At 37.7% G+C, this 22,587-nt stretch overlaps 3 protein-coding genes across 4 annotated transcripts; 1 reads left to right on the plus strand and 2 right to left on the minus strand.

Moving 5' to 3' along the window:
* Positions 1–1,927: 1,927 nt before the first annotated feature.
* On the minus strand, positions 1,928–4,516 carry rplp1 (ribosomal protein, large, P1). Its single transcript, NM_001200102.1, is given in 4 exon segments — positions 1,928–2,039; positions 2,204–2,315; positions 3,823–3,897; positions 4,321–4,516. Coding segments are annotated over 4 exon segments (342 nt in total). The 5' UTR covers positions 4,393–4,516; the 3' UTR covers positions 1,928–1,956.
* Positions 4,517–5,705: 1,189 nt separating this feature from the next.
* clptm1l (CLPTM1 like) lies at positions 5,706–15,956 on the minus strand. 2 transcript variants are annotated; one of them, XM_017454184.3, is made up of 17 exons: positions 15,410–15,956; positions 15,188–15,282; positions 14,278–14,467; positions 14,009–14,154; positions 12,640–12,718; positions 12,437–12,554; positions 10,816–10,910; positions 10,625–10,709; positions 10,417–10,520; positions 10,125–10,190; positions 9,984–10,034; positions 9,777–9,859; positions 9,449–9,483; positions 8,838–8,893; positions 8,569–8,613; positions 6,903–7,018; positions 5,706–6,813 (listed from the first exon to the last, which is right to left on the minus strand). In XM_017454184.3, exons 1-17 carry the CDS (start codon positions 15,572–15,574, stop codon positions 6,729–6,731), a joined length of 1,614 nt encoding a protein of 537 aa, XP_017309673.1. In that variant the 5' UTR covers positions 15,575–15,956; the 3' UTR covers positions 5,706–6,728. The 2 variants fall into 2 exon arrangements, with proteins under 2 accessions (XP_017309673.1, XP_017309672.1); XM_017454183.3 differs by having other exon boundaries at positions 14,009–14,157.
* Positions 15,957–17,231: 1,275 nt separating this feature from the next.
* Positions 17,232–22,080, plus strand: snrpd1 (small nuclear ribonucleoprotein D1 polypeptide). The gene is made up of 4 exons (XM_017454204.3): positions 17,232–17,374; positions 18,615–18,691; positions 19,666–19,857; positions 21,731–22,080. The coding sequence occupies exons 1-4, from the start codon at positions 17,361–17,363 to the stop codon at positions 21,805–21,807; spliced, it is 360 nt and encodes a 119-aa protein (XP_017309693.1). The 5' UTR covers positions 17,232–17,360; the 3' UTR covers positions 21,808–22,080.
* Positions 22,081–22,587: the final 507 nt, after the last annotated feature.

Genomic DNA, 22,587 nt, shown 5'->3' on the forward strand with positions numbered 1-22,587 from the left:
TATTTCCTTTCAGTGGATTTTCTGAATAAGGTGTTTACATACAACACATTTCTGATTAAAACAGGCATATTCCAGGGCTGGGAATCAGAATATAGTCCTAATCGGGCAATCAGATTGAGGCGTTTACATGACTTGGTACAAATTCGAATACTGCCAAATTATGATTAATATCAGAATATTGATGTGCATGTAAACATAGTCAAACATAGTCATTGAGTTATACCACAACGCTGTTGAATTCTTGATTCTGTAGACTATCTATATTTATTTATTTGTTCTGTGAAAAACTGTGATCTGTCTCTCTCTCCCCAGTAACTGCATATGAATGGCTCAAGCCTCTGTTACTAGGTCTAAAATAATGTTTTGGAATTAGCAACAGAGGCTTAAGATGGGATGCGTAATAAATTAGTTCCACACACACAAGCATTTTAAGGACAAAAACCTGACAAAGATCTTGAACGTAAAACATCTGAACAATGTCTTGAAGTGTGGTGACTGTGGTGTAAGTGGAAAAAATCGACTCTGGTCTGTTGAATTATTAGAAAATAATACACACCCGAGGTCGGGGTGTGCATTATTTTCTAATAATTCAACAGACCAGAGTCGATTATTCCTTACATATATTCAACATTTATTGATAAAATCTGTGATTTTAAACACTGCTTTTTCTTCTTTTCTTTTTTTTATAATCATATTAAGACCAAAAACATGTTTTAGTTAAAAGTTGAGGGTGAGTGCTTTAAAATGTCTTTTGAATTTGAAAAAGATCTCCTAGAATTCGGTTCAATTTGATCTGTATAGAGCTTTTAACATCGTCACAAAGCAGCTTTACAGAAATTTTGATGTAGCTTTAGATGCTTAATAAACAAGTCAGAGGTGATGGTGGCATGGAAAACCTCCCGGAGACAACGTGGGGAAGAAACCAGACTCAAAATGGACCCCATCCTATACAGGTGTAGAAGCATAAAAACACAGTATTACATGCTCTGTATGAGCAGATCATCAAGAGGAGTCCTGGGATGAGCTTTCTTATTACAGCAGCAGCTGTTAGATATATCTGTAGTATACATGTGAGATTACCCCCAGAAACAAGGGTACGACATGAGCATAAACTGTTTTGGACTGTTCAGATCTCTAGGGTATTTATCTCTAGGGACCAGCCATATCAGCAGGTATACAATGAAATAAGCTGTATACTTTAAGGAGCAGGAGACAATATAAGGCATATTTATGCCAGTGATCGGCCTGTTTATTTTCAGAAAAGCTGTAATAGGTGGGTAATACTAACTCATGTTGCACAAGAATGGGTGTGTCCTAAAAATGAAGGGACCTGTAGTTCTAGTGCTGATAGGGTCATCCCATCAACCCATCACTCTGCTTCCAACAGCACCCATAGGAACATTCAATGTCGTTTTTATATCCTGTTCCATGTTTGTAAAGGGCAATGATCTCTCAACTTTTTGGATCATTTGACTGCATGTTAGAAATATGGTTAAGTCAAAACATAACACCCAGAGCCAGTTTAGGTATTTCATGCATTTCCTACTTAGCCAGTTCAGGAAAGTACACCTGGTGCAACCAATGAAGTCCTTGATTATTTGCATCATGTTTGAGACATCATGGGTTTTACACATTTGTGCTGTTGAATAATTTTGAGACTGGAGAAGAGAGAAGTTGCATTTTCAGTTAAATTTGGAGAAACCATTTGAAGCATTAATTGTTTAACTATTTCAATTGCTTTTGTTTGATTTGTTCACTGAAATCAGCTGAAAGTCTGTAAAGTGACAAACTTGATTTACATTGGGGTTGAATAATTTTGATTGCAACTGTACATGAAAGTACAGATCCTCCCTTTTGTGTCTTGTGAACTATTTTTTTTTAAATATATGTCAGTATCCTGGAGACCATGTAGAAACAAACACTCAGTCAGGTTTTCTCTTTTATTGTAAAAGCACTTTAGTCAAAGAGACCAAAGCCCATGTCATCATCAGACTCCTCAGACTCCTCCTTCTTCTCTTCCTTCTTCTCCTCTTCTTTGGCTGAAAGAGAAAAACAAACAAAAAAAGGATGTAAACACTGCTTGTTTAATAACATGTGATGTACAATGATGTGTATGCTCATCTGTACAAAATTTCAAATTTGAGCAGACCAGACGACAAATGCAACGCACCTCAATCTGATGAATATCGGTAAGAGTACGTACCTGGGGCGTCTACACCAGCAGCGGGAGCAGCTCCACCAGCGACAGGAGCAGGAGCAGCACCACCAGCTCCCACGTTGCAGATCAGGCTACCGATGTCCACGCTGCTCAGAGCCTGAAACATTACACATCAACACTGCATCATCATGCTGGGTTTGTACTCAGACTGAAGAACTAGTGATATTACCCAGAAACCCTTGCTGCAATGCACAAAAGAGCAACATTACAGGAAGACCGCTGAAAACACCTCCCTGTATCAAGTGTTCAGACTTTACCTGAAGGCTAAGCGTAGATAAACATGACATCACTAGGATTTCATGTTCATCAGTGGGACACGGGTAGGATGATCCAGTAAGTAGTGATGAGGAATTTAACATGGTCCAAACTTCCCAACACATTTAGTACTTAAAGTATAGGCTAATAGAACCAAGGCTGAATTATGAGAAACAGAATAATTAATTAATAGCTTAGCTGGGTCTTCACGCTATGGAGTCTCTTAGTTTACCTCCTCTTTCACATCTGTTCCCCAATACAGAAATGTTTAGTTCACATCGTTTGTTCATCCCATTTCCAGTAGTGCATGGTGCATTGCTTATGGGGCGGTCACCTGAAGAACAAACGACTAGAACCCAAAGACTCAAGAGCTGAACTAATCATTTCGGTTTCCTATACAGACCTATGGGAATGTTGCAGCACATGCACGGTCAAAAATGAATCATACTCAGGCAACTCGTTGTTTGAGTCAATATTAAAGATTCGTTCATAAATGACATCACTACCAGTCAGGCCACAGGCTTACATGTGTAACCGCTTGTTGCATTATATGAACTTTTACAATGTGTAAAGTTTTAGTATCACCATCATAACCAGACTAGTTATCTAGCTAATAAATAAAGGCATTTATAATAATATACAAGCGTTCTTCAGTGGTGGAATGAATTTCCAACCTCAATCCAGACTGCAGAATCAGTCACAATCTTCAAAAAAACAGCTAAAAAGACCCATCTCTTCCATGAGCACTTAACCAACCCCATATTACCTTTAAAAAAAAAAAAAAAGAAATAAAAACTTACTGACTCTTACAGCTCTACACTGTGCTTCTCTGTACAGATTATAAGTCTTGTATGGTAGCACTACTTGTATTGTTCGCCACTTGATATATCGCTTTGCTTGTATTTCCTACCCTGTAAGTCACTTTGGATAAAAGCGTCTGCTAAATGAATAAATGTAAACATAAATAATAACAGTAAATGACTTTGCTGGTGGGAAACTGGTCCATTAGTGGCACACGTGAAGGCGGAATAACATGTATTATGTACCATGTATAATGACAGCTCCAACACCAACCGGATACTGCACTCTATGGGATTTTACAGTGGCTTCTCTACACTTTCAGTCAACACAAATGATTAGTTTAAATTTTTAAAAAAAACCAACCCATTCTGCCTATTATTACTGTCTCCCAGATCTCACTTATTTATTTATAATATCAGAAGCCTGATGGACATCAAGTTAAAGCAACCACCATGAGGATTTTGACCAGTAGCGTAAGTCTGGAAGGGATATAGTGGTCAGGAAAATCATAAGTTTCTCTAGAATACTTTAAATAAATAAAATCATACCTTAGCGAACAGACCGGGCCAGAAAGGCTCGATGGTCACTCCTGCAGCCTTGATCAGGGCGTTCAGCTTGTCCTCCTGAGAAACACCAGCATTAGCATCATTAGCTAACTACTAGTGTCAATTATCTTTCAGTTAACAACCCAGTTTGGATATTATATTAAACATAAACACACAGGATAGACTCCTTTGCAGTTGGTGTAAGCTATTAACTTTATTTACACGCGTTGTAGGAGTTAAAACTAGCGCGAACTAACTAAACACACTTCACATGCTAATGCTAACTGGCTAGCAACTAAGCTGAGTTCATTTTACTAGGCTACATGAAGCAGAAATTACTAAACTTTAAGTTCGTCACTGTAGATGTAGAGTGATAAATATAAGATTTAATAGCAGCTAGGATCTGAAACATATCACCACGTTTTCCTGCTACACCACGTGACAGTGATGTTGCCGCTAAAGATGGCGGCGCGCTGCCCGGAGCTCGGACTGAACACATACCGTGACGGTAACTTCATCATCATGGAGGATGAGAGCGGCGTAAATACAGGCGAGCTCGGAGACAGAGGCCATTGTACTTTCACTTTAACACAGTTCAGGATCTGGATGCCTAATTTTGACGGTGCTAGTCGCCGGATTCAAAGGCCTTAGCTTCGCTAGAAGAACCGAGCACCTTTAGGCACGTTCTCGTCTTCTGTACAGAGCGGAAAGGGACTGAACAAAGGCGGGCCATCGCATTATATACTCCTATACGTCACTTCGTGGGCGGGGCGAACAGGGAGGCGTGGTCTTTAGACGTCAATCTAGAATGGTAGCTTTTGCGGTATGTGTGCCTTTAATGCTAGGTATAACATTAAATAAGTTATTAATAAATAACTGTTTGCGGTTATATTTAAAATAGCTAAATTAAACATATTACTAGATTTAAATCTGGATTCCACACTCTGAAAATTTTATTATATGTACTTCCTCCAGCTTTTAAAAATTGCTCATCCTCCTATTTCTTATTAAAATGATCCAAATTAAATAACTTATTAACAAATAATTAAGAGGTAGTCGTTGGTATTATATTTAAAAAGCATGAAATTTAACCTAAACCAGATTACACACTCTAAACAGGTTCTATACTCACATTAAAATTAAACATAACCTGTACACACCAGTACACATAAAAAAATTATCCATCCATCCATCTTCTACCGCTTACTCCTTTTCAGGGTCACGGGGAACCTGGAGCCTATCCCAGGGAGCATCGGGCACAAGGCGGGGTATACCCTGGACAGAGTGCCAGTCCATCGCAGGGCACAAACACACACACTCATACACCCATTCATACACTACGGACACTTTGGACACGCCAATCAGCCTACCATGCATGTCTTTGGACTGGGGGAGGAAACCGGAGTACCCGGAGGAAACTTGGATAGAACATAGAGAGAACATGTAAACTCGGTACACACAGGGCAGCAGCGGGAATCGAACCCCCGACCCTGGAGGTGTGAGGCGAACATGCTAACCAATATCTAAACTACTCAAGATTTTTTTTTTCCATTATGTAACTTTAAGTAATGATGACAACGTAACTAATTTGATTTTAAAAAATGGCTGTGAAAAAAAAATTCTAGCTGAAAAAGTGAAAAATACAGCTACATTTATGCTAGGTCTTCTCAACAGAAATGGAATAAAAGTATAAAAATGAATTCTTTATAGCAATATAAATATCAGTTAATTATTAAAATCATTATTTTAGTTTGTGATGCCTGACCTACACCTAAGATGAGGACATTAGATGTGATTGATAAACTAAGGTTTTAATTATGGAAACAAACCTTTTTTATTTTGATTATGGACTTTTTTAAAATTATGAAACCACACAGATGCCAGAATTTGGTGGAGGATTTGATTTATTTCACTGAAGACGCATAGGAACATTAGAAAATTAATATTAAAAACATACATTGCATATGCGGGTTTAGTCATGCCTCACCGTCATTATGAGAACCATAACATCAGGAATGCAAGTACCTTGTTGGTGATGATTAAGGGGGGGGGGGGGGGGGGGGGTCCTATTGATCCCATTGTTTTCAGTTGCGATGTTTCAGTCAGCTTTCGGATTTAAAAACAAAAAAGTGCCAAAAAAGTGCTAATCGTTGCAATTTTAAGCTGGTAGAAATATCCTCCTTATAAACCAATGCATGGACTTCAGGAATAAATGACTAATCAATGCCCTTTAAACACTTTAGTGGAATATAGCACACAAACTCACACGCAGATCATTCTCACCCAGTACACAGAAAGATCACACTCTCCCATCAGGGCTTTCAACTAACTATCAAATCTTCTGTTCATTTGGCACAAATGTGATATATTTTTTTAAAACACTATTTAATGAAAGATATCATACTTCTGCCTTCATCTGAGCGTATGTTCCTCTCGTTATAATCAGAGAAATGCCAGAAATAAAAAAAAACGGTCAAATGGGATTTTGGGTCAGAAGCAAGATAACAGGGAATAGCAGGCAGATACAGTACGTATTAATAATAAGCTCTGATTTAATGCCGTGTGTGTTATTGAGCTAACTCGGCTCTATCCTGAGCAAATCAAGGACATTTTAGTCTAAACCCCAAACCACACCACCTTAAGTTGACCCAGTCAGCTCAATAACATCAATTCAGCTCATTTAGTAATCACCCCTCCAGTGGAGTATTCCATTTTCATGTGAGGATTACAACATGAGGAGAACAGGACACAAACAGCAAGCACATGTAAGAGACAGAAGCCCAACTCCAAATGGGACACCAGATCCAATCACCCATAGTGTTAACTGAACTGTGTGTCTGTGTCCTCGTCACGGTTTCAGAGCGTCCGTGTGGACGTTTCCTGCAGGTTGATTAGACGCCGGGGTCGGTTTACTCTTTGTGTGATTTTCGTTTTGGTTCCTCGTCATAAGACACGCCGTACTCATTCACCCTGGTCTTGTCCACGGGATACAGCCTGTAAGAGACAAAAAAGCGTTTTTTCCACGTGAATCTAAACTTCATTTACATTTTAATTTGCATAACTGAAGCACGAACATGGCTCACCATCGCTGATACAGGTAAATTATAAACACCGCGTCGTCCCTGAAGCAGGCCAGCCGATGAGACGTTGGCATGGTGATTATGAAGGCAAAGACGTCGTCAATAAACGTGTTGAACGCCTGAGGATATAAACATGTATAGAAAATCATTAAACAGTCCAGACATGTTTTATTAGAGGGAGATATTGCTAGGTGACCATTTTCTATCACAGCAGCTCAGACAATATATACATTTACATACACGCACATCGATATTCCGATTTTAATCAAAATTTGGCAGTACTCTAATTAGTACTGAGTCACGTAAACGCCACAATCCGATTACCCGTATCAGATTAAGACAATATTCTGATTCCCCAAAGTCTGATTCCCACCCCTGGAATATGCCTGTTTTAATCAGAAATTAGTTGGATGTAAACACCTCATTCCGAAAATCCACTGAAAGGAGATATATGTGCATGCTCAGTCCGCAAGGAATTGTGATGATAACAGATGCTTAGCTGTAGGCTAACAACAACTACATATAGAGGAATATTTCCATGCCTGTACACATAAACATCGTATTATATACACCTTCAATGGAATTTGATGTGTATGTAAACGTAGTAAGTCAGTCCAGCTAGAATTCAAATCACAGGTTTATATTAATGCGTTTGTTCTAATATGTTATGTCTTCTCGGTGTGCCACAAAATATAAGGCTAATAAATAAATGTAACAAATTTGCTGTTATTTAACAATAAATAAATAAATAAATAAAAACATCTAATACGTTTTTATTTGTGCTTTCAGCTTTCTTGGTAACATGACTCATTATCTTTAAGAGATGAATGTAACTGTAACTAACAAAGGATTTAAATTAGAAAAAGTTTGACATGCTGTTCTTTAATGAATAAAAATGTGTAAGTGTTGGTAAGTGGCTGTGGTATAAAAGGAATGACAGACTGTTCCTGGAAAACGTGAGGGTGGTTATGGTAAGATCGCACATCACACCATGTAGTTAACTCTTTTCTTTTAACAGCATGCCCCTCGCCCCACCCATGTTTAAAGGAAAATGTACCTCTGTTTTACAATTCATCGATGATAATTAAAGTTTAAAAAGAATGAAGAGCAACAAGTTTTTCTGTGACTCCGTCTATCTCTAGACCTGAGGCATAAAGGCAAAGTGTAGACATACACTTATATTTTATAACATACGCTAATATTTTTACATATGCCTATTTTATTACTATTACATTTTTATATATGTATACTGTGTTTTAGATATTATATTTTTGTTAATTATGAAACTGAAGGAGAATCTTTGAAACCTTGTACAATAAATCTGTTAGTTTAAATGTATTTCCTTGTCTTTTTCAGTCTGGCTTAAGGGAATGCAAACTTTTGCACTCAAGTGTAGGCGATATGTTCGGAAACATTGTTATGGTAACAAACACTTTTATTTTTCACAAAAATGTTCTCTATGGAGAGAATTTTCACTCAAACTCCAATGGCGTGTGTTTAAGTTATTTGTGGACTGAAGGCTGGAGGCTTTGTTGCTCAATAGGAATTTTTTTCCTCCTTCATGCCAGAGCGCATGCGAGTTTTAATGGTTGAGAAGCTATTATGAATATTCCTTCACATAGCCACACTGTCTACACCCTTTCAGTACTTCTTAAAGCGTATCACGTACCTTGTACATAAAGGCCTTCCAGGGCAGATGAGCCACGGATTTTAACTGTTAAAATGAAGAAAAAACATCAGACGACTGATACAGATATAAACACAGGTGCTACTCGAAACAAACACTGACAACTGAAACAGCTTCTTGTACCAAATACTGAATAATCTTATAACTCAAACGCAAAATGTACTGTGTACAAAATGTAGTGTGTACTATTTACTGTTGTACTGTGTACAAAATGTACTGTTGTACTATGTTCTGTTTCATTCGATGCTAACCTTGTAGTTCACAAAGAGCTGAGGTAGCATGAAGAGGAATCCAAAAGCATATACTCCTGTTAGGAAAAAGAGAAACGTGTTCGTTAAAATAGGGTTTCTCAAACATTCCGCAGCCAGAAAACCCTTCAACTGTTATAAATAAATAGATAGATAGATAAATAAATAAATAAATAAATAAATAACAGGCCTCCACACTACAGATTTATTTTAGGATTTATTCTCATGATATTCAGCAAGTATTCAAATATTCATTGCTGAACTTTTAACTCACAGATCAATTCAGTCATTAGATTCAACTCTACGAAGATTATTTATATTACTCTTGACTTTAGTTCTTTTTGGATTTAAACTCGGTCAAGCAGGCTAATAACCACATGACATCGATAATAAATAATAACTTTGATAAAGGTGGGTTGTCATTTCCTTTGCTGTTTCAAAACGATGTTGTGCTTCACGGACCCCACTTCCAGAGCCATTATATCACATTAAACCGTGCAATACGCCTTCAAAATCTTTCAACTTGAAAATGTTATGATTTACACATGAAATGATAACTTCCATAAGCGTGTAATGCGATGCAGGATAATCTGAGTGCATCATTACAAACGTACCATTGACTAAACTGTTGATCAGCCAGGAGTACCAACTGTTAACAAGACAAAACATTCAGAGTTAAACCCAAGAGAAAGGAGTGAAGCTGCTAAACATGTTCCTCCTACAGGAGGTGCCAATATTGCTAACAAGAAAATCCTAGCAGACAGACAGACATAAAAAAAAAAAACAGACTTTTATGATAAAAATCCCATAGTGCATTTCGGTCGCTGAGACAGCTAATGTGCACCAAGCAAGAGGTAATAGTCTTGTCTCTTCACGAAAAAGCGACCATAAATGTTAGCACCTCTGAGCATATCAGCAGCAATGCTAAAGAAAGCACTGTACCTTTTATACTTCACAAATACAAGTGCATAAATGGCTCCACCCAGACACAGTGGATACAGCACGTAGGACAGATATTTCATCGCCTGTGAAGAACAACCAACATACACAACAACACAATGAGCTCTAAAAAAAAAACAAAAAAAAAACACCAAACATTTAACGTATTACATCTGGCACATCTACAACTCTGAGCGAATCACTTCTTACCAAACTGTCGTATTCCTCCGTCCTTCTCTCGGATTCGTCGGATTTGCCGAACTGAAAGACGAATTTTGATATCGATTATAAAAGGCAGATAGTTCGATCTGAGATAAATCAGATAAAGCAGAGATAAATCTACACTCTCACCATGAAAGTCGGAGTAAGCCCCTTCCAGAAAATGTAGATTTTGAAAGCTTTCTTCACTTTCCACACCTGTAAAAGCAAACAAAAGATACTAAAGGTGAAAAATGTTCACTGTATTAGAATCGCTTCATGCTTGATCATGCACATTATTAACCTTTCTTCAGGAATAAAACATCCAAATGCATTCTACATCAGCAACTGTCAGATATAGGATTTAGGAGAAATATGTGTACTTAAACTGTTTTTAAAAAAAACAAAAACAAAGTATTAGTGTTGCAGTGTTGTTTGGACGTACCTCGATCAGAGATCCTACTCCAGCAGGGATGAGCACCAGCAGGCTCGTCTGTTCATCGAGCAGGTAGAGGAAAATCACTAGGGTGCTGAAACACCTCCACAGCACTGGGAAAGCACACAGTCATATTAACGTCAGTGCCACTAAAGCGTGCTCTACACTACAGGACAACTTCACTTAAAAATAAATAAAAAGTAAGTAACTGTGTCACCTGCTTTGCTGGACATTCCCACCATGCTCTTCTTCTGCTTCCAAAAGCTGATATCATTTTTAAACGCCAGGAAGTCAAATAAGAGCTGAGAAGTACATCGATGTATAAATGCGTCGCAGTAAAACAACTACTTTCCTTTCGATGACTTAAAAGAGACCTTCAAGCGCAAGACGCGTTCTAAATCTACTTACATGAAAGGCAGCGACGAAGAAGGTCAGGGCGAGGAAGTAGAGATTGGTGTCCACAAATATGCCCTTGATTTCATCGGCATCCTTTTCAGTGAAGCCTACAACAGCAAAATGTTTCAATTATTGCAGTTTGAACTGTTGTGATTATAACATTTGTTATAACAGGTCTATGGTGCGAATGGAAATCATTAATAACCACCACGGTTAAATCGGTTTTTTTTTTTATACTTGCTCATTCAGCTTCAGTAACTGCTCTATCCTGGTCAGGGTTGTGTATCCTGGGAACACTGAGTGCGAGGCAGAGACACACTCTGGATGGGACACCAGTATATCTCAGAGTACCGTACACACACACACACACACACACACTCATTCACACCTACGGGCAGCTTAGTGTAGCCACTCTGTCTAATGCCATGTTTGTATTTGTAGGAGGAAACCAGAGAACCCTGAGGAAATCCATGCACATGCACAGAGACTCCACACAGACAGTAACCTGAGCTCAGGCTCAAACCGGGGACCCTGGAGCTGCAAGCTGTATTTAATATCTCTAACCCTAATTGATTGAAGCGGTATAGAAGATGGATGGATGGATGGATGGATGGATGAAAGGGGATGGTCAAATCTTCAATAAAAAATGCTTTTGCCTATAAAAGGTGTTTACAGGCTCCTAAGGGGTGTAACAGAAAAGCGTTCACCCTTTCGTAGGGAGATCAACGCTCCTCTTTCAATCACACTGACACTAGACGAGCATGTATCACTTTGCTTTGCTGTGATGCAGCATGAACAGATGTGGTTGGCTGGCTTCAGGTGTCTCAGAGGAAGCATGTGTTAGCCGTCACCCTCTCCGTGTTGGTAGATGATAGGGGACAGCTGGCTGGGAGTTGGGAATCGAATCTCGAGCAAATCTGGTTTGCTATTTTCATGTCACCATGTCGACAGTTTGCAAGCTACTACACGTACAGCATCGATAAAACAGAAGCATGTAGAATTGAAAGATTTCTTCCATAATTTCTTTTTCCACACGAGGTACTATGACACTGTACCCAACCTACTAAAAGCTATCATTGGCTTTATCTTTGCTATAAAACACACAAATCCGCTTTTATATGAGCGACGCTTAGTAGATCCTACTCAGCGTGGCTCAAAGTCCCTTTCCAGAACCTTCACACTATCTGTCCCTCAGTGGTGGAATGCACTTCCAACCTCAATCCGGACCACAGAATCTGTCACTATCTTCAAAAAACATGTAACTAACCCCTTAAAAAAACACACAACACCTTACTCTGGCTCTTACACGTCTACTCTGCGCACTTTGCTTTTTCTAGAACTCAATTAAAAGATCTTGTATAGTAGCACTACTTGTATTGTTCTCCGCTTGATGTATCGCTTTGCTTGTATTTCCTCATCTGTAAGTCGCTTTGGATAAAAGCGTCCGCTAAACGAATAACTGTAAATGAAAATCCAAACATTAAAAGCAAAGCCATGCTTGCAAGCATAATCCGAAACCAAACTATGTCCAAACGGAAGACAACATTCGGCACACCTAAGCTCTCCATGTGACATTACGTAACCACGATCGTTATCTCATGACGCTCAGCTAAGAACCTGTTCTGTTGCTCACCGAACTGCTGCAGCGAGTACACAGCGTCCTGCATGTGGATCCAGAAGCGCAGCTTTCCCAGAGTGATGGTGTCGTATGAAATAGTGAGAGGCAGCTCAGTGCTGCTGCTGTTGATCTCCTGAAAGACACGTAAACGTGACACGCTGGATGTCTACAAACACACGATGAGATCAATCTCCCATTGTAATCAGTGAATCTCATACCACTAAATCTTTCACTCGGTTACTCAGCTCATCTATAAACAGCAGAGGCAGGTACACAAACTTCTTCCCACTCTGGTACCTAAAAACCAGACAGGAAATAAGGAAAAGTTCTGTAAAAACAGCAGTACATCAGAGTGAGTGTGTGTGTGTGTGTGTGTGTGTGTGTGTGTGTGTGTGTGTGTGTGTGTGTGTGTGCTTCTGCTGACAATGGGCCTCATTCATGTTCTTTTATCCTTATTTGATCTTTTATATATATATATATATATATATATATATATATATATATATATATATATATATATATATATATATATATATATATATATATTCATTTATTTTTTATAACATTTTACTGTATTCTGTATTGATGTGTGTTCCCAATTAACATATTAAAAAACAAAACAAAATGAAACTAATTTATCAAAATGCATATGAACAGATTTGTGTGTAAATTTTTTGTATGAGCATTTACACAAGAAATTTTGCATTCATGAAAATTATGCTTAAATTAGTTATGTGTTTCAATGACACAAACAAAAATATTTTTAAACCTGTCGTTTCATATTAATGCCATTAAACACATGTTAAATATTTTTTCATTTTCTTGCTACTGGCACGTTTCAAACAGAGACACATTAAGCATCCGATCTGGTATGTCTGGTACGCAAACATCAGGCGTGTTCCCAACTACATCAGAGCACATTCCTCCACTAGCCCTAAATGAAAACCCCAGTTACGACGCAGTTACGGCGCAGTTACAACGCAGTTACCGCGGGTCAGCACCTTGTTATGCGTCTATAAACCAAAGGTTTCTGGCTTAAACGAGAACTTCACCATCCATTTAACGTACACGCTTTAGCAAGCTTTATTTTCAGCTTTTGAAATCTTGCAGCGAGTGGCATATGAAGCAAATCAGCATTTCCGAAACTTTTGTAAATCCAACGGAAATTTTTAGTTTGGTTTTAGCTTACACACAACTTTACTAAGAGACAAATGAGGCCCAATGTACAAGTCTCATAATTTGAGTATGACAAGAAGGAAATACAATAAGAAGGAAAGAAAGACAGAAAGAAAGCAAAACAGAAAGCCATGCTTCAGCGTCCCTGGAGCGGAGACGGCTAAGTGGCTTGCTCAAGAGTTCAACAGTTATAGCTTGGCAGTGCTGTGGCTTGAATCCAGGACCTTCTGATCAAATAACCCCGAGCCTTTACCCACTGAGCCACCACTGCACTAACATAGTGCTGAACTTATACTGTCAGAAATTAAGCAGTATAGAATTTAGCGATTTAAAGAATTCACAAGGGTCAGATTAAGCTCACATCTCATCTCATCTACATATCAAAGTGTACTTGAGGAAGCTCACACTCACACTCTCATATAGCGATGCACGTCACTCGGTATGGCCTCTCGGTCGAACAGGAAGTTCTCGGCCACGATGTTCAGCGTGAGACGGGAGCGCCAATGAGACACGGGCCGATCCACTTCTCCATCACCCCCCGGGGTTCTCTGCTCCTGCTGCTGAGATTCATAAACAGTCACAATTTGGTGGCTGCACAAAGTCTTACAGAAAAAGTTTCTGCTAATATCCGCTAATAAACACAAACATCGCTCTCATTAGTTATGGAAAGAGCGTCTCACCCGGGGCAGCTCCTGGCCAGTGATCAAGCTGACCTCCGGGGGTTTGGGCAGCATGTACGTGGTGAGCTGTGTGACCAGATGCACTTGGCGTGGGTCCTGCCACGGAGACATTCCTGCCTGATGGACAAACACCATGCCGTATAGCGTCCCATTCTGCCGTGTCTTCTTGGGCAGGGACACGTTTATTAACCTTTAGAGAGAGAAACAAAAAACACCTCATCACTAAAGTCTTATCGAGAGATATTTGATCAATACAGGCTAATAGGGAGATCTGCAAGATGGTGGGGGTGTTCCCGAAAGAATTATAATTCTATTTTTGTATAACTACTCCTGTTTAGTTTCACACAACTGTTATAAGTGTTATTTGTTGTTATGTCCTGTGTCTGAATGTTGTTTATGTTAATTATTGTGCTGCCTTCTTGGCCAGGGCTCACTTGTAAAATATTTTTGTCTCAGGTGCGACTATCACGGTAACATGACTGTTAAACAAAGACAAATATAAAATCAATAGAACAACATTCAGAAGACTTTCCGGTTTCTCACTAACATGTCAAGCTGTGTTCCTTGTCTTATTCACTCCGTGGAAGAGAGGAAAAAAGTTCGAGGGTCGTGATAAAGTGACAGTTTATAGATTTTTAAAACATTTTTTTAAAAGTGTAATCAATGACAAATTGCTGTCGGACAAGAGAAATGATTTCATCTCAAATGCATGCAAGCTTTTTGAGAAAGAGTCAGGAGGATACATAAAACGAAGACGAAATATGTGACGGTCCCAGATAACTAATATATTTATTAATATTTAGTATAACCTTTAAACAAGGTGGGTTGTAGATCACAAACAGTGTGTTTCCTGAAATAAACTGAAGCCTACTACTTTGACAATTAATGCATGCTTGGTGAACGACTTTACCTCTCGAACTTGGTGTGCACATCAAAGTCCTCCTCCCTGTGGATGAGTGTGTGTCCTCCTTCAGCATTGGACTTCAGAGCTGTGTAAATGCTCATCTGTGTGGATCAGACGCATGAAAACACATAGAAATGAAGGACAGCAAGTCCCATGGAAGCTTGGGAACGAGATACAGCAAAGGCACGTCTGAAAGCATGGAAAAGTGAAATGGTGCATGATGCTCACCTGGAGGCGAGGTTTTCCTGCAAGATAAGGACTGATGCAGTTGTCACTTCTGGGCTTTTCACAGGGTTTTGTGTACACGATGCCGTACATCACCCAGCACGTGTGCAGCACGTAGACGATGAAGACTCCCACTATGATGGTGGTCAGAGAGGTCTTCTGGAACATGCTGCCTCTTTTACTCGGCTGTCAATATCTGACCGGATGAACAATACTGATCTGTAAAGCTACACACACATGACGTGAAACACCCGAGCCGTATTACCCGACATGCCAATGTTGCTGCACGCGCAGCTTGTGACACGTAGGGTTTAAGTCCTGATCCTTCAACCAGCTCTCCGACATCACCGGATAAAAACTACATATTATCCTAACAAATCCTCCTTACAATCCCCTGGAGTAATTTCACCTCCAAAATAACGCGCATAAAGTAACGGGATTCCGAATAAAAAATAGTTTTTATAATGATTTTGAAGCGTTTCTCGGTCCGGGTTTACAATCAGAGCCGTAGTTTAACTTCCGTGTTGAGGGTTTTTTTTCCGTGTTGCCAGATCTACATTTTAAAACTCCTCAAAAGTAAACCCCTCCCTACTGACTAGCAATTATTCACTATTATGAAAAGTAGACATTAGCATCCATTTTATTTAACACCAATATTCATTGAAAAAAAATTTTACACCAACAAATATTAAGATTTAACCTGGAATAAGAATCAAAAGTCATCCATTAAACCATCCAGCACACACAGGACGGTTCTCTAACATCGTTTCTCAAACATTAGCATTTAGTTCCTCTCTTGTTTTTTTGTTTGTTTGTTTGTTTGTTTGTTTTTGATTTTAGTTTTGTTTTTCATTTGGGAACCTTTCACAATGTTCTGAGAATGTTTCATTTTGGTAAACAATACCATCTATGTGAACACAACACTCCTACTCTTATGGCTATATGACAACTAACAAGGAACTTTCGCTGAATGATGCTTTCAGGTTTTAGTGGGGGTTTTTTTTTATTTGTTTGTTGTTTGTTTGTTTTAATGAAAACTAACCTTTCAGGAACTTTACATATTGTTATCTTTTGGGTAGTTCTCAACGTTTGCTTTTAAGATTGTTGTTGTAGATAAAAACTGATTTTTCAGGATCGTTTCCATAGAGTTCCCTTTTGAGACATTCTCAAGTTTGCCAAATGTTGCTTTTAGATTATTATTATTATTATTATTATTATTATTATTATTATTATTATTATTATTATATATTTTTATTTTTTTGTAACTACAAACTAACCTTTCAGGACTGTTTCCATAAAGTTTTCTTTCAGGACGTTCACAAAGCATGACAAAGGTTCATTCTAGATTGAACTTTTTTTGAAAACATGATTGCTTTTAACCCATCCCGTAATCCTGTTTTCAATTTTACTGTACACTTAAATACACATCAATCCTGTTGATCGATTATTGAAAACTCAGGTTTAAATTTCAGTTTTGGATTCATTTTAAAAGATAAAAATATAAAACCCACAAGAAAAAAAATTAACATTAGTGCTGTTTTTTTTTAGACCAACAATTTAAAAGCGAATTAATCCCCATGTTTTACTTATAAATTTAGTTTATTTATTGGTTCTATTGGTTTTTGTTTTGTGTGCTTAAATGTTGTTAAGACGTTTTTAATTCTTTTTAAAACATAAAATCCATCCATAATTACTTACATTTATAGTCAACGGCTGCATGCAAATAGTAAATAATAACAACAATAAACAATGGTCCGTTTTTAATTTAAAGTACAAATATGTTGATTGTCGCAAGTTGGCAACAAACCAATGACGGAAACATGAAGGGAGTGCTTCCGGCTTATACCGGAAGCAGTTCTCTGTGTTTCCGTAGCGATTGACGAACTTCTGTCGTTTGTGCTACAATTTTTTCTTCACTTCGGTAGAGGGTTTTGTTTTGAAATCCACTGCCACCATGAAACTCGTGCGGTAAGTTGATTTTATACTTTTAATTGAATAACATGCAGAGGTTAAATGCACGAAAATGTGAATGAGTGTGGCGGATGGCGTTAGATTTTAGTTAGCGGCTAAGGAGCTAAGGAGCTAGCTGACTTTGTATTGAAGGCGGGAAGCCGCGAGGGAATGAATGGAAACAAGAGAAATATTTTATTCACTTATATACAAACGCGGTATTTAATGATTTAAAAATAACAACATGGGATAGATGTGTGGTTATGTGCCTCTTAAAACATAAAAATAGACAATATGGCCGATGCTCCAGATGACTGTCCAGACTAATTCTGGCGACTTTATTCGTCTGTAAGTCAGATCGTCATCTTAACGTGTTTTACCTTATTTAAAGAAAAAAAAAAAACTTACCTTGTTTTACCTAACTAACCTTATTTTAAAATCTCAAAACTCTCACTGCTCCATCACAGTCATTCATATCGGAAAGTATTAGAAGTTATTGGACTGCTGCACTACTGTGAGTGCACTATTCACTGAAAACATCTTTTTTAACGATAATTTTTAATTATTATTCCTTATACACACACTACGAGTGAAAAGTTTTGGAGACATTGGACTGAAATGTTTGAAATCAGCGTTGTAGACAAAAATCTAATTATACCAACATATTCATTTCTTTCATTAGAAAACTAACATTTTATTTACAGTTGAAGAAATATCTGGAGATAATGCCCAGAATACATTTCTGGAAATTCTCTGCAAAAAGTGTGACTACTTTTGAAGACACTAAAATATAAAATTATTTTTATTTTATTCTGAATTTTTTTTTTTTATCACAACATAATTCCCATAGCTCCCTTTGTGTTACTCCAGAGTTTTGATGACTTTGTTGTTATAAAATATGGAGAAAAACTAAAGACGGCGTGTGTCTTTTTTGATGGGTATTGTACGTAGACCTGCTTGAAACAGTTTAGTAAACTTTCCTGCACCTCACTGTTGAGAAACTCTGGTTTAAGGATCTGGGTTTGTTTCCAGAGCACATGTTCTCAGCCCAGGTCCTGGAGAACCCTGTGTCCTGTATGAGTGTTTCCGTTCTTAACACCACTCAGGAATGGCTATTACTGAGCTGATTAGTTGAATCAGGGGTGTTGGAGCAATCGAACGCACGTGTTAAAATGTGGAGGACAGGACCGTGATCATGAACCTGAGGAGTATTTGTGTGAATGACTGAGGTTGTGTTCATTGTGTTTCCCTCCTGCAGATTTTTGATGAAATTGAGCCATGAAACAGTTACCATTGAGCTGAAGAATGGCACCCAGGTCCACGGCACAATCACAGGTATCGCAGACCGTAACTTCTCCAAGCTTTAACACTGTATGACTGTAAAGGTTATGGACTTTAATTCAACTGAAAAGTTTTTATAATAAGTTAGAGATGCACCAATGTATCGCCCGATAAAAAGGCAGATGCTATTTTTTCCTTCTATGGGCTATCGGCTGATAGTTTAAAAACATCCAATGATCCGGGCCGATTATATCCTGTCAATCAAAAGAGGGTGGGAAAACGCATCTGTTTCTTGCTGTGTGTAAAGATCATGTCTCTTGTGTGGAATGATGACAAAACTGCAGTCTGTAATCTCTGCACTGCAGAAAACTGAGCAGCAGTGAAGCGGGAATGTCTGTGTCGAGTTAATTTTTTTTTTTCTCGCGCTGAATTAAAGCATCAGTACACCGTTGAAAGATTTAAATGAAGATGGTTGCCAAAAAAGTAGTATATATTGCACAGAAAATATATTTGTAGAGTATTATATTTCATATGCAGTTAATGAGTTAATATCATAAAGTTTATATTAGGCCTGTATATTACCAGTTACATGTCAAATGATGAAGTAGAAATGTTTTTGTTTGTGGTGAGTGAATGTGAAGCCTACCAGGAGTTTTTTTTTTTTTTTTTTTTTTTTTTTTTTTTTTTAAGAATTCAATGTTAATATGAATTAATAACATTCCAAAAGTTTAGAAATCTTACTTTAATCTTCATAATTTTGTTAATGTTAATTTGAGAAATGTGTTTTCTGTTTGAGACGAGTTACTGTGAAACAACTTGTTGAAATGGAGAGTTTTTATTCGCATTTCTTTTAGAATTGTGGAATTAATTATTATTAATTTATAAGAAGGCATAAAAGGCAGAGCTATCGGTATCGGCCGATATTACTCTGAATAATCGGTTATCGGTACCGGCTGAGAAATTTTTTGTATTAGTGCATCTCATAAATAGCTGGTTGTAATTCATTTGTACTGTCCCTCCCCCAACAGGTGTGGATGTGAGTATGAACACTCACCTGAAAGCGGTTAAGATGACCCTCAAGAACAGAGAGCCCACTCAACTCGAGTCTCTGAGCATCCGCGGCAACAACATCCGCTACTTCATCCTGCCTGACAGCCTTCCCCTTGACACCCTGCTGGTGGACATCGAGCCCAAAATCAAGTCGAAGAAGAGGGAGGCGGGTGAGTACCGAGATCGTGGTTATGGTTCAGGGTTTGGAACCAAACATGAGAATTATACCGTGAAGCAAACTTTGTAGCCCAGTGACCCATCTGTGAATAAACTGCCACCTGTTTATGGCATTTCTTTGTGTGTTTAAAACGCACTCATTTTTTCTGATTAAATATTTGAAAGGGAATCTTTATGTAGAGTTTGTATCCCGAAAAGGGTATTAGATTAGTACACATTTCCAACAGGCACTTTGTGGAGACTCGTATTTTAGTGGTAGGGCTGGGAGATATGACACACATCACATCACAAGGCCAGCAATACAGTAGTATTACACTACAACTGGTATAAATAACACGCTGCAAACAAATGTATTGTATTTTTGTATATATAAATTTTTATTGAAATGATTAAGAAATTTTAACATTGTAAAGAAAATTCAATCTATAAAAAATTAACATGTAAATGAAAGTATAAATTGTTTATATTTTGAGAGGGAGATTTGACTTTAGTGTACACGTACAGAGACGACGAAATGCAAATAGCAATAAATATGACAAGTTATTTAAAAATAAGTAAAGTGCAAGATTATGGACAGTTATTATTCTTATGGACACGATTATTAGCCACTTCCTTCCATATTAAGTGTTTAAAAAATTAAATGTATTACAATATCTTAAAAGTATATTGACCTTTATCACACTATCTATTACATCATCGTACTGGCGTTCTGTAAAGCTGCTTTGTGACAATGTCCGTAGTTAAAAGCGTTACACAAACGGCTCAGCACGTGTGCCGTGGTGTGTGTTGCACTGTTCTGTGCAGTCATCACTTTTACTGAATAAGATGATGTTTAGAGCTGGGTGATATGATGATTAAATATCAGTGTCATGATAAATAATGTTAGTCCATTTCAGAGATATGTCGTGGATATCGCAAAAAACAATGAGCACCTTTAGAGAAGAAACTCTAGAAGTGTCTAATTTTGTGATGGTTTTAAGCAATGTAAAAAAAATCCTCCTTTAATTTTTGTAGATATTTAGTATAAAAAGCTAAATTAGTTCAATTAAATTATAGTATCATTAAACTAAACTTTTTCATTTATTTTAATTTAAGTTCAACACTTTGTTTTTGCTGGCAATTTGATCATATGATACTTGGACATTTCTATGATATATTTTTGTCATGTCGCTCGCCCCGAAGTCGTTTTTCTTTTGATGTAATGCTGCTGGAACAGCTTTAAAACTATTAAAACTAGCCTGTAGTATAATAATGCCGTTACATGGCTAATAGTTGTGATTAAATGATGAATGCTAATATTTTATTAATCCACATACACATTCACTCAATCGTGCCTTTCACATCTTCCTATTAGTGCAGCTCATTCCAATCTCTGTACAAACTTTTTCACCTTAAAGTCCCTGTGAAGTGCCTTGAAACACCCAGCATCATTTGATGTGTTGACACAGTTTCCAGTGAAACAGGAACCAGGGTGGGACACTGAGTGGCTCCTCCCCTTTAAAAAAAAAAAAAAAAAAAGCCAGTTCAAGAATGGCAATTTCATTAAGGTTATTTTTGTTGGGGTGGGGCACTTTGGATTCTAGAGAGCATTTGATTGGACAGAAAATCTGATGAGAAGCTGAAGTGCAAAATCGCTTATAGATATCTAGCAAGAAGTCTAACATCTTCATACTAAAAGTCACAAAACTTTTTGCTTTTGATTTCATGGGGACTTTAAAGACTGAATATAACTGTGCTGTTCTGTACGTCAATGTTTTATTTGTGTATCTGTGTTTCTTATAAGTGTAATAACTGCTGATGGTTTTAACTGCCCAGCTCATGGCCTGTACTGAAGCTGATTAAGTTAAACTCTTGTCCTTATCACAGTGGCTGGCCGTGGACGAGGAAGAGGGAGAGGACGCGGCAGAGGAAGGGGACGTGGAAGAGGTGGACCGAGGAGATGAATCATTTAAGCGCCGCTCCTTTTTCCAGTGTGTACAGGACTTTTTTTTTTCTTTTTTTTCCCCCATTTGGAAATATTGATTAATTTTTCTTTTGTACATTAAACTCAACTTTTTTGAGAAGTGCTTTTTGTCCATCAGTGATTTGATTGATGTGATGTCTCATTAAGATTTGCATGGTTCTATTTTTTTTTTTTTTTGTTCTAGTGATATTCAAGATCAAGGTTCTGGGAATTAAAATATTAAAGGATTATCGTTTGATTTGTGTTGCCCTGAGCAGGAAGTCTTGTTTTCATGTTTGTGTTCTCTGCAGTTGATCAAATGGAGGACTAGCTGCTTTTAATAATAAAAGGTGGAAGAAACTATGCAAATTGTAGTTGGTGAAGCGGCATACATGGCAACAAAGGTTACAGAAATAAAAATTAATTTGGTGATTGGCACCTTTTTACAATCCTAACATCGGTCTATAATTAGTTGAATATATACACACATGGTCAGACTGATTGGATGTCAGATGAATGCACTGCATCCAGAAAGTATTCACAGTGCTTTACTTTTTCCACATTTTGTTATGTTACAGACTTATTCCAAAATGGATTAAATTCATTATTTCCCTCAAAATTCTACAAAGAATACCCCATAATGACAACATGAAAGAATCTTGTTTGAAATCTGTGCAAATTTATTCAAATAAAAAACAAAAAAAAGAACATGAACATAAGTATTCACAGCCTTTGCTCAATACTTGTTGAAGCACCTTTGGCACCAATTACAGCCTCAAGT

Source organism: Ictalurus punctatus, chromosome 24 (genome assembly GCF_001660625.3).
Source record: "Ictalurus punctatus breed USDA103 chromosome 24, Coco_2.0, whole genome shotgun sequence".
NCBI lineage: Eukaryota > Metazoa > Chordata > Actinopteri > Siluriformes > Ictaluridae > Ictalurus > Ictalurus punctatus.